The sequence below is a fragment of the Aquarana catesbeiana genome, linkage group LG04 (assembly GCF_042186555.1).
Source record: "Aquarana catesbeiana isolate 2022-GZ linkage group LG04, ASM4218655v1, whole genome shotgun sequence".
NCBI classification, from domain to species: Eukaryota; Metazoa; Chordata; class Amphibia; order Anura; family Ranidae; genus Aquarana; species Aquarana catesbeiana.
In genome coordinates this window covers 15,255,576-15,268,320 of record NC_133327.1, presented here as the reverse complement: position 1 = coordinate 15,268,320, position 12,745 = coordinate 15,255,576, and the positions used below count along the sequence as shown (strand labels likewise).

General features: G+C 43.0%; 1 protein-coding gene across 1 annotated transcript in view; it reads left to right on the top strand.

The window, feature by feature from the left end:
- The first annotated feature begins 3,749 nt into the window (after positions 1–3,749).
- Positions 3,750–12,745, top strand: part of ELP3 (elongator acetyltransferase complex subunit 3) — a 159,478-nt gene continuing 150,482 nt past the window's right edge. The window contains exons 1-2 of the mRNA XM_073624860.1: positions 3,750–3,862; positions 6,564–6,663. Coding sequence (XP_073480961.1) covers positions 3,838–3,862; positions 6,564–6,663 — 125 coding nt within the window. The 5' untranslated portion in view covers positions 3,750–3,837. The remainder of the gene's footprint in view (positions 3,863–6,563; positions 6,664–12,745) is intronic.

Sequence of the window (12,745 nt, the reverse complement as noted above, 5' to 3'; positions counted from 1 at the left end):
GCTCTCTCAGATTGGATGGAGAGCGTCTATGAACAGCAATTTTCAAGTCTTGCCACAGATTCTCAATTGGATTTAGGTCTGGACTTTGACTGGGCCATTCTAACACATGAATATGCTTTGATCTAAACCATTCCATTGTAGCTCTGGCTGTATGTTTAGGGTCGTTGTCCTGCTGGAAGGTGAACCTCCGCCCCAGTCTCCAGTCTTTTGCAGACTCTAACAGGTTTTCTTCTAAGATTGCCCTGTATTTGGCTCCATCCATCTTCTCATCAACTCTGACCAGCTTCCCTGTCCCTGCTGAATAAAAGCATCCCCACAACATGATGCTGCCACCACCATGTTTCATGGTGGTGATGGTGTGTTCAGGGTGATGTGCAGTGTTAGTTTTCCACCACACATAGCATTTTACATTTAGGCCAAAAAGTTACATTTTGGTCTCATCTGACCAGAGCACCTTCTTCCACATGTTTGCTGTGTCCCCCACATGGCTTCTCCCAAACTGCAAATACGACTTCTTATGGCTTTCCTTTAAAAATGACTTTCTTCTTGCCACTCTTCCATAAAGGCCAGATTTGTGGAGCGCACGACTAATAGTTGTCCTGTGGACAGATTCTCCCACCTGAGCTGTGGATCTCTGCAGCTCCTCCAGAGTTACCTTGTCCGGCCTGTCAGTTTAGGTGGACGGCCATGTCTTGGTAGGTTTGCAGTTGTGCCATACTCTTTCCATTTTCAGATGATGGATTGAACAGTGCTCCGTGAGAGGTTCAAAGCTTGGGATATTTTTTTATAACCTAACCCTGCTTTAAACTTCTCCACAACTTTACCCCTGACCTGTCTGGTGTATTCCTTGGCCTTCACAATGCTGTTTGTTCACTAAGGTTCTCTAAGAAACCTCTGAGGGCTTCACAGAACAGCTGTATTTATACTGAGATTAAATTACACACAGGTGGACTCTATTTACTAATGAGGTGACTTCTGAAGGCAATTGGTTCCACTAGATTTTACTAGTTAGGGGTATCAGAGTAAAGGGAGCTGAATACAATTGCACGCCACACGTTTCAGATATTTATTTGTAAAAAACTTGAAAACCATTTATCATTTTACTTCCACTTCACAATTATGTGCCACTTTGTGTTGGTCTATCACATAAATTCCCAATAAAATACATTTTACGTTGTTGGTTGTAACGACAAAATGTGGAAAATTTCAAGGGGTACGAAGACTTTCTCAAGGCACTGTAGATGTCACCTGGAGTTCACGAAAGCTCATACCATTTTATCTGATGTCCATTTTTCCTGCAGATAACCTAATGTGACATCCGTAGGTGATACAACAGGTCTCCGTGATGTCACATGCTGCGCCGGTCCTATGTCACCTTATCTGGAGTACTATGAGTGATGTGTGCGAAGGTTCCACCACACTCCCTGAGATGTCACATGGGAATGGATTATGGTTGAATTTATTTTTATTTGTTTTCAAGAAAAACAATAGGGGATACAAAATGAAGAAAAAAAAGGGGGAGGGAGAGCAGTGGTAAACAGATACCACAATACGTTCGGTACATTACATGAAAATATACAGGTGTAAGTAACAGTCCTCAGAATTGTAATGAGTACCAAAAACCAGCTGTGGTTCCAGAGCGGGTAGATGCAGAAGTCGTTAAAAGGAAGAGAAGAGGTAATGGGGATAATTTGGGCATGGGCAGTCACATGGGAATTGATTAGGGTGAGACAAGGAGACTTTAAAGAAAAAAAAACCCTGTCACCGTGTTCACTGAGGTTCCCTTGGAAGCCAACCCATACACCCATTGACAAAGGACACACTCCTGCCACACCCACAGTTATATGGACCATGAGGAAGTAGGCAAAAAAGTGATTGGTTAAACCCACAAATGTTTTATTTTTATTTATTTAAAATATTTTTCTAATATTTTCACTTTATTTAAAAATGATTTTTCTTTTCAAAGAAATTCAATGATGTTGGGTGGGGAGTTAAATGCTTGGGGTTCCTTTTTAGAAGACCAACCGGAGAAAGTAACCCCCCCCCCCCTCCAAAAAAAAACAGTTTGGGTTTTGGATACACTTAAAATGGTACATTTGTTTTAGTAACAAACTACAACGAGGGGTAACTAAAGAGGTAAGAGTCATGGAGGGATTCGGTTCAAAAAGAGGGACGGTTCCTTCAAATATGGGACAGTTGGGAGCCATGAAGAGATGAGAGCGGTAAACCTATAATCTCTACTTTTAATACAATTGAAAAAAAAAAAATGGAAAAGCAGACATGTGAAATTTAATAAAAAAAAAAAAAAACAAAACACATCACAACTGAAAACAAAAATGCCCTTACAAAAAATATAGTGTCCTTTCCAATTTAATTAGCAGAATTAATAATCATAATAATAGTAAAAAAAATAATAATTAGCCAGTGCTTTAGCTCTAATGATGATTTATGGTACGCGACTGCCACCTGCTGGTAATATTTGACTATTACAATCTTCCAAATATTAGTTCGCTGTCAAATCTATGTTTTTTTGAAGTGTAAGGTTAGGCAATGGAAAAAAAAATGAATACATTTAACTCAATTTTATTGGGAGCAGTGTGTTTTTTAATTATTATTATTATTATTTTTTTAAGCACTGACATTTGCAAAGGAATAAAAAAAGTTTTGAATTGCCAGAAAATTTTATCCCCCCCCCCCACCACTTTTTTTTTTTTTTTTTAAGACAAAACAGCACACAGACACTCTCCAAAGGTTACCCAGCTGCAGCAGTAATATGAATGATTAATAATAACAACATTTAATTAAAATGATTGAATATGAATGAATAACACATAAGAATAATAATGACAATAGCAAACAATTGATATTAGTAACATTACTTATTATAATAATGAATAATAATAATAATAATAATAATAATAATAATAATAATAATAATAATATTACAAAACAATATTAATAATCAGTATAATTAGTATAATTATTTATGGTTATTGTGATTATTAATGATGGATATTATTATTGACAATATTAATAATACATAATAATGATGTTCATAATCACAATGTTAATAATACTAATAGAACTTATAATTATTTATTATTATTGTTACTATTAATTAATAATGATTATTATACATAATAATGATGATAATAACATATATTAATAATAATAATAACATTTTTTTTTTATTATTGTTATTATTAATAATAATACATTATAATAATTATGATAGTAAACAAAGAATATTAATAATAGTAATATTACTTATTATTGATATTACTAAGAGCAATAATATTATTTTAATACTATTATAAATGATTATAAGTAATATTACTATTATTAATATTCTTTGTTATCATAATTATTATTTGTATGTATTAGTAATTTTTATTAATAATAATAATAATAATAATAATAATAATAATAATAATAATAATAACGATGGCATCATAGATGATAATGTTCCTCCAGCTCCCTGTCTCTATAATATATACATTCTGTGTGATGTCAGCACATGGAGATCGTCACGTTATTCATGATTGGCTACGGAGGAAGGTTTGTCCCGCCCCGAAGATCGGTGCCCTTCTGCTGATAGGCTATTGACTTAGGTTTGTCCCGCCCATACAGCGGTAGCTTGTTGCCGATTCCCTATTAGAAGTTTGGCCCGACCCGCAGACCGTAGCTAGCGTTGATTGGCTATTGAGGAAGATTTGTCCCGCCTCTCAAGGCAGCAGCCCTTCATGATTGGCTATTGGTCAAAGCGTGCCCCTCCTCTCAGGCCGCTGCTGTGTGTTGGGATTGGTCCTCTCTGTCCTCACGCTGTGTTCGTGGACGATGAAGCCACCGCGGAAGAAGCATGGTGAGCTCTGTGTGCGATGTATACACACTGACCGGCGGGGCATGCTGGGACTTGTAGTCCTATGGGGGACCCCGGGAGGGAATTTGAGCCAATACAGAGGAGAGACCCCGCCCCTCCACACTGCGACCAATCACCTGTGTGCTAACAACTGTCATCTCAGTAGGCTCCATCTGATTGGCTGCTCCCAGTGTGTTTACATGATTAGGGTACATTCCGCCCTGACATGGAGGTACAGAGGGGCCTCACACCTCATCATTCCTCCCCAGTGTCCAACACAAGTACCTTATCATTATAGGTGTCTGACATAGAGGCACATTGGGCCTCATGCCTCTCTGAGATGGAGGGAGATCTCATACATCCTCACTTGTTGCCAGTGACATTTATTTTTGGTGTAGATTGGGAGAGGAGATAGGAGGTTAGAGCCCCTGTTGGGTGTTTGGCTTTTGGTGTCCCCATTGTAAAGATTCACCCCTCTTTGTCTTGGTGTCACCTTTGTAATTGGTCAGAGGGCTCATTCACACCTGACCCATGACACCACACCTTCCATAGGTCAGTGCCACCCCGTTCCTAGCTAGAGTTGCCACCTCATCCCTTTAAACCCGAACACCTTTGAATTACACAAGTTCTGAGGCTAATTAAATGCAGATAAGGCACCAAGTGAGTTTAATTACCACCTTAATCAGCCACAGAACCTGTGTAATTCATATGTGTTCGGGTTTAAAGGGATGAGGTGGCAACCATATTCCTAGCACACAGACATTGTGCTGCACTGCTCTAAATGCTTCATGTCTGATATTTGGTATGCTGTGGTCATTGGGGGGGCCAATCGAATGAACAGCTGGTGTCTATAATTTGGTGGTTGTGGCCTCTTCCTCTCAGCTTGTATCTCCTCTCCATTGTCCCTGATTTAGTGTTAGTGGCCTCTTCCTCTCAGCTTGGACCTCCATCTTCTCTCAATTGTCTATGATTAGTGGTGGTGGCCTCTTCCTTTCAGCTTGGACCTTCATCTCCCCTTCATTATCTTTGACTAGTGGTGGTGGCATCTTCCCCTCATCTTGGGACTCCATCCTCTCTCCATTGTCTCTGATTAGTGGTGGTGGCCTCTTCCTCTCAGCTTGGGTCTCCATCTCCTCTTTATTATCTCTGATTAGTGGTGGTGGCCTCTTCCTCTTATCTTGGGTCTCCATCTCCTCTTTATTATCTCTGATTAGTGGTGGTGGCCTCTTCCTCTTAGCTAAGCCCCCATCTTCTCTCCATTGTCTCTGATTAGTGATGGTGGCCTTTTCCCCTCAGCTTGGGCCTCTATCTACTCTCCATTGCCTATGATTAGTGGTGGTGCCTCTTTCTCTCACCTTGGACTTCCATCTTCTCTCCATTTTCTCTGATTAGTGATGGTGTCGTCTTCCTCTCATCTTTGGCCGTCATCTCCTCTTCATTATCTCTGATTAGTGGTGGTGGCCTTTCTTCTCATCTTGGGTCTCCATCTCCTCTTCGTTATCTCTGATTAGTGGTGGTGGCGTCTCCCCCCCCCCATCTTCTCTGATTAGTGATGGTGTCCTCTTCCTTTCAGCTTGGGAATCCCTCTTCATTGTCTCTGACTAGTGGTGGTGGCCTCCATCCCCTTTGTTTCTGATTAGTGATAACAGTCTCTTCCTCTCATTGTGGGCCTCCATCTTTTCTCCATTGTCCCTGCTAGGGGTGGTTGCCTCTTCCTTTTTAACTTGTGTCTTCATCGACTCTGCTTCTTGTGCTGTCCTCTTTCTCTCAGCTTGGGCCACCATCTTCTCTCTATAGGTCTCTGATTATTGGTAGTAGCCTCCACCTTCTATCCATTGTCCCTGATTAGTATTGGCGGCCTGTTCCTCTTAGCTTGGGCCTCCTATCCCCTCACCATTTTTTCTGATTAGTAATGGTGGCTTTTTGCTCTCAGCTTGGACCTCCATCTTCTCTCCATTGTCTGTCTCTGATTAGTGGTATTGGCCTCTTCCTCTCAGCTTGGACCTCCATCTTCTCTCTGTTGTCCCTGATTAGTGGTGTTTCCTTCTCCTCCTCCCTGCTTGGACCTCCACCTTCTCTCTATTGTCACTGATTAGTGATGGTGGCCTCTTCCTCTCAGCTTGGACCTCCTATCTTCTCTCCATTGTCTCTGATTAGTGGTATTGGCCTCAATCTCCTCTCCGCCGTTCCTGGTTAGTATTGGTGACTTCTTCCTTTCAGCTTGGGCCTCCATTTTCTCTCTGTTGTCACTGAGTAGTGGTGGTGGTGATGGCTGCCTCTTCCTTCCCGCTTGTGCCCCCATCTCCTCTCCATTGTCTTTGATTAGCGGTAGGGGCCTGTTTCTTTCAGCCTGGGCCTCCATCTTCTCTACATTGTCCATGATTAGCATAGGTGACCTCTTCCTCTCAGTCTGAGCCTCTGTCTCCTCTCCATTGTCTCTAATTGTGGTGGCCTCTTCCTTTTTAGCTTGAGCCTCCATCTCTTCTTCATTGATATAAACTTATAATGTCTGAAGTGTAAGTTGAATTTATGGTGCACTCCACACATGGTTTGTCCTGTAGGTGCTCAGAACCACATGAGAACAACTGCCCTCGCCGGTCTGTGGGTGGATTCTAGGTCTCATCTGTAGGTCCGTGGCTTTGTTACTTATGTAGGATGGGCATCATCTTCTAATCTCTCATTTTTCATGTTTTATCTCCTGCAGGGGAGCTCAGCAAGGCTGAGCTGATGATGAAGACCATCTCCGACATCATTAAACAGCTTGTAGAAGCTCATGAGCTAGGAAAGGATGTCAACCTCAACAAGTGAGTGTTGCTTGGGGGCTTGTCCGGGATGGGGACGTTTCGGCGACTGGCGTACAGTATTTACATATGGGGAGGTGTCATTTACATACGGGGGAGTCAGAATTATTCATGACACTACAATACTTGCTACACGAATCTCTGGCCATATGGTCAGTTTTCCTAAATTACTTCCTAGTAAGGGGTTTCTTTTTCCTAAAGTGACCCTGCTGCCAGGGTGGTGCACATTCTGCGACAAAAATTATACCTTTTGTGGCTAGTTCACAACCACATACATTACATGTGGTTGTGTTGCGGTGGTACAGGCTTCACAAGGTTAAAACAGGCAGTGAGAAAGCAACCTAACACCTCCCCAGCCGCCTTTCAAATGTCCTCTGAAAAGTGATCTACTATGGATTGCTCTTCAATCTTGGAAACGAGCCCTTACTATTAAGTAACTTTTGATCTTGCGTTCACATTTATAAACGTGCTCTTCTGTGTATTAGAGGATCAGCGCACTTTATTGCACAGTGGTGTAGTGGGTAGCACTCTTGCCTAGCAGTAGAAGGGTTGCTGGTTCGAATCCCAACCACGACACTACCTGCCTGGAGTTTGCATGTTCTCCCTGTGCCTGCGTGGGTTTCCTCCGGGTACTCTGGTTTCCTCCCACACGCCAAAGACATGCTGGTAGGTTAATTGGCTTCTGTCTAAAATTGTCCCTAGTATGTATGAATGTGAGTTAGGGACCTTAGATTGTAAGCTCCTTGAGGGTAGGGACTGATGTGAATGTACAATGTATATGTAAAGCGCTGTGTAAATTGATAAGTACCTTAAATAATAATAATCGCTCATATGCAAGCGGATAATAAAAAAAAAAAAAAAAAAAAAAAAAAAAAAGGGGGAAAAAGGCACGGACAGTACAAATAAAAATAGATGTGAAAGAAATAAACCAAACCATATACCGTGCCTTGAAAAAGTATTCATACCCCTTGAAATTTTGTCACATTACAACCAAAAACATAAGTGTATTTTATTGGGATTTTATGTGTTCGACCAACACAAAGTGGCACATAATTGTGAAGTGGAAGAAAAATGATAAATGGTTTTCCAATTATTTTTTTTACAAATAAATACGTGAAAAGTGTGGGGTACATTTGTATTCAGCCCCCCTGAGTCAATACTTTGTAGAACCTCCTTTCACTGTAATTACAGCTACAAGTCTTTTTGGGGATGTCTCTACCAGCTTTGTACATCTAGAGAGTGACATTTTTGCCCATTCTTCTTTGAAAAATACCTCAAGCTCTGTCAGATTGGATGGAGAGCGTCTGTGAACAGCAATTTTCAAGTCTTGCCACAGATTCTCAATTGGATTTAGGTCTGGACTTTGACTGGGCCATTCTAACACATGAATATGCTTTGATTTAAACCATTCCATTGTAGATCTGGCTGTATGTTTAGGGTCGTTGTCCTGCTGGAAGGTGAACCTCCGCCCCAGTCTCAAGTCTTTTGCAGACTCTAACAAGTTTTCTTCTAAGATTGCCCTGTATTTGGCTCCATCCATCTTCCCATCAACTCTGACCAGCTTCCCTGTCCCTGCTGAATAAAAGCATCCCCACAACATGATGCTGCCACCACCATGTTTCACGGTGAGGATGGTGTGTTCAGGGTGATGTGCGGTGTTAGTTTTCTGCCACACATAGCGTTTTGCTTTTAGGCCAAAAAGTTCAATTTTGGTCTTATCTGACCAGAGCACCTTCTTCCACATGTTTGCTGTGTCCCCCACATGGCTTCTCACAAACTGCAAATGGGACTTCTTATGGCTTTCTTCTTGCCACTCTTCTATAAAGACCAGATTTGTGGAGAGCACCACTAATAGATGTCCTGTGGACAGATTCTCCCACCTGAGCTGTGGATCTCTGCAGCTCCTCCAAAGTTACCATGGGCCTCTTGGCTGCTTCGCTGCTTCTCTGATTCTCCACAACTTTATCCCTGACCTGTCTTTTGTGTTCCTTGGCCTTCATGATGCTGTTTGTTCACTAAGGTTCTCTAACAAACCTCTGAGGGCTTCACAGAACAGCTGTAGTTATACTGAGATTAAATTACACACAGGTGGACTCTATTTACTAATTAGGTGACTTCTGAAGGCAATCGGTTCCACTAGATTTTAGTTAGGGGTGTCAGAGTAAAAGGGGCTGAATACAAATGCACGCCACACTTTTCACATATTTATTTGTAAAAAAATTTGAAAACCATTTATCATTTTCCTTCCACTTCACAATTATGTGCCACTTTGTGTTGGTCTATCACATAAAATCCCAATAAAATACATTTTTGGTTGTAACGTGACAAAATGTGGAAAACTTCAAGAGGTACGAATACTTTTTCAAGGTACTGTACCTACTATAATCCGGGTTATATAAAAATGGCAGTAGCTTTAACGTTTTGCAGCTTTTGCATATTTTAGCTTTTTATTTATTTATTTATTTTTTTTTAAGCAAAACTATACTCCCACAAAAGCTTATGACTCAAAGACATTAACACATGCCGAATAGCCACTATAGCCTCTATTGCACACATAGTGGTTGATTTACTAAAGGCAAAAAGACTGTGCACCTTGGAAAGCAGTTGCTCCAGAGCTTGGTAAATGAGGTAAAGCTTCACTTTGCAAAGAATACTAAACTCTGGAGCAACTGCTCTTGCCGTGTGCAACTGCTCTTTCCAAAGTGCACAGTCTTTTGGCCTTTAGTAAATCAACCCCATAGACTTTTAGGATTTTAACTCTCACCCTAATCATGATCATAAATAATAATCGTATATTAAAAAAAAAAATAATAAAAAAAAAAAAATATATATATATATATATATATAATAGTAGTAATATATTTTTAATTACAAAATATAATAATAATATAAATCTAAAATTATTATTATTATTAATGATTATAATATATTTGTTAACTAACCACTTTCTGACCACCCAATAGCAGCTTTACTGTGATTACCTACTGTGATTCTACACAGGGGGTCCCGCAGACCCGATGTCCTCCGGCACCCACCGATCGTTCGGTACCCAGGCAGAACGGCAATCTGCCTTTGTAAACAAGGCAGATCGCCGTTGTGTCAGTAGGGAAGGCATGGATCCTGTGTTCCTGCAAAGCAAGAGCATGGATCCATGCTTTCCACCAGGAAAAGCACCTCCCACAATTTAGAAAAACACTGGCTAGGCACACAGTTAACCCTTTGATCGCCCCTGATGTTAACCCCTTCCCAGCCAATGGGAAGGGGTTTAGAGAAGATCTGTAAAGAAGAGTGGCCCAAAATCCCTCCTGAGATGTGTGTAAACCTGGTCACCAACTACAAGAAACATCTGACCTCTGTGTTTGCCAACAAGGGTTTCTCCACCAAGTACTAAGTCATGTTTTGCTGGGGGAATCAAATACTTATTTTACTCGCTGAACTGCAACTCAATTTATAATATTTGTATCGTGTGTTTTTTCTGGATTTTTGGTTGATATTCTGTCTCCATCATTTAAGATACACCTATGATAAAATGTGGGCAAAATTTGCAGGGAATCAAATAATAATTTTCCCCACCGTGTATATATAATTTTGAATACATTTTTGTTTTTAATGATACATTTTTCAAATAATAATGTTATTAAATTAGCGACTGTGAGCTGCCCCCCTCCCATCCAGAGCCTCGGTTCAAGAAGTTTTGCATGCTAGGGTTCGAGCCTGAGCTGCCCCCCCCCCCCCATCCATAGCCAGGGTTCAGTTCAGTAACTCTTGAGTTGCCGATTACCCCCCCCCCCCCTTCCCATCCAGAGCCTCGGTTCAAGAAGTTTTGCATGCTAGGGTTCGAGCCTGAGCTGTCCTCCCCCCCCCCCCCCCCCCCCCCCCCATCCATAGCCAGGGTTCAGTTCAGTAACTCTTGAGTTGCCGATTACCCCCCCCCCCCCCCCCCCTTCCCATCCAGAGCCTTGGTTCAGGAACTTTTGCATGCTAGGGTTGGAGCTTGAGCTGCCACCCCCCCATCCATAGCCAGGGCTCAGTTCTGAGAAGGGGGGTGTCGGACCACTGGAGACCTGCGCTTGGGGGGGGGGCTTCTGTGTGAGAGCCATCAGCTTTCCAGTGTGCTGCTTTTGCCACTAATCTAGCAGGGGGATATGTTGGACCTCTACTCCTACCCTACATGGTGGATGCCTGACCCCCCTGTGCACCCCCCCCCCCCCCAACCATAACCCACAGTTCAGTTCACAAACTCTTGAACCCCCCTGAGCCTGAGCTCTCCTCCCCATCCCCCCCTCCTCCACCTATAGCCAGGGTTCAGTTCTGTAAGAGCCCTTTCACACTGAAAGAGCGGGGGCGTCGGCAGTAGAGCACTTTACCGCCGCTTTAGAGGCACTTTACGGCCGCTAGTGGGGCACTTTTAACCCCCGCCAGTCGCCGAATAAAGGGTTCAAAGCGCTGCTGCCGAGGCACTTTGCAGGGGCTTCGGCGGCGCTACCCATTGATTTCAATGGGCAGGGGGGGTTTAGGAGCGGTGTACACGCCCCTCCTCCAATCCATAGCCAGGGTTCAGTTCTGTAACTCTTGCCCCCCCTCATCCAGAGCCTCGGTTCAGGAACTTTTGCATGCTAAGGTTGGAGCTTGAGCTGCCCCCCCAAGAACACAGTTCAGTTCAGAAACTCTTACTCCCCAGGGTTGGGGCCCAAGCTGGCCCCCGCCCATCCATGGCCAGTTGGGGAACTCTTGCACGCCAGCATAGGCGTGCGCACAGGGTGTGCCAGGTGTGCCTTGGCACACCCTAATGCCCAGGCACATCCAACACACCCCAGGGCTTTTTTGCTGCTAAAATGTGTATGTGTGAGAATTCTTTTTTTCTAAATGACACTGCTGCGAGTTAGACTATTTGTCATGGATGTGTACAACTCCTGTGGGAACTGCAGCCACTGGCTGCGGAGTAATCAGTCAGTCAGCCGCATTTTCCGATGCTGACTCTGTAGTTCCGGCTACAGCATCCCTGTCAGCTGAATATCACTCCGCCGCCAGCTGTCAGAGATAAAGCCTGTAAACTCCAGAGAGCATCGGATAATTCCTGACTGCTTACTTTACAGCTGTGGCTGCAGTCCTTACAGGAGTCACCCACCATCCTATGCCCTGTGTGCCAGAAGACAGCTTGCCAAACTCCTCTCTGATACAGCATTTGGATGAAAACTGTCTCTCTCCTCCTCGGGTTCCTATCTGGCTGAGTCGGGGCTTTCACAGCTCCAGTACAGGTGGGAGGAGCAGGAAGAGATCATCACAGAGTGCACCCTCCATCACTTTCCTCCTGTCCAGCACACAGCACAGCTCTCCCTGGGGATGATGGAAGAGCTCAGAGGACACATAGCAGCCTTTTACCTGTGAGACCTGTGAGTACTGACCTTCTCTGCCTTCCACTATACAATTCTATGCACTTTGCAGAACAGGTTTACTGAAAGAGAAAGTAACATTCTTGAACAGGTTAGGAATTCCTGGGACTTCTGAGGTGTTACATAAATGTATTCCACATACACATTATATCCTGTTAAAATGATTTTTTTTAATAACATATAATATGTGTGTGTGTATGGAATACATCTATGTAGCACCTCTGAAGTCCCAGAAATTCCTAACCTATCAAAAACTCTTATCATAATAATACAGCCCAACTCCAGGACAGTAAAAAAGTCTCTCTTTGCAGTGTGTGGGGGGAGGGGAGGGGGGTAACCTCTTTCACTTACCTGACTCTAATGTCTCTTCCTTCACCCCAAAGCCGTGACATCATCACATACCATACAGGGACATTAACCCTGTATGGTATGATAGGGAGGCTGGAGTGTGACCACAGCCAGTAACTTAAAGCGGAGCTCCACCTTAAAAAAAAATATTAAAAGCCAGCAGCTACAAATACTGCAGCTGCTGACTTTTAATATAAGGACACTTACCTGTCCAGGGCGCCCGCGATGTCGGCAGCAGATGACGAGCAATTGCTCGGTTTTCAGCTGCCCCCACCGCCATCCTCGGTCAGGGAATCAGGAAGTGAAGCGTTGCGGCTTTACTGTCGCCCTGCACGTCTTCACTG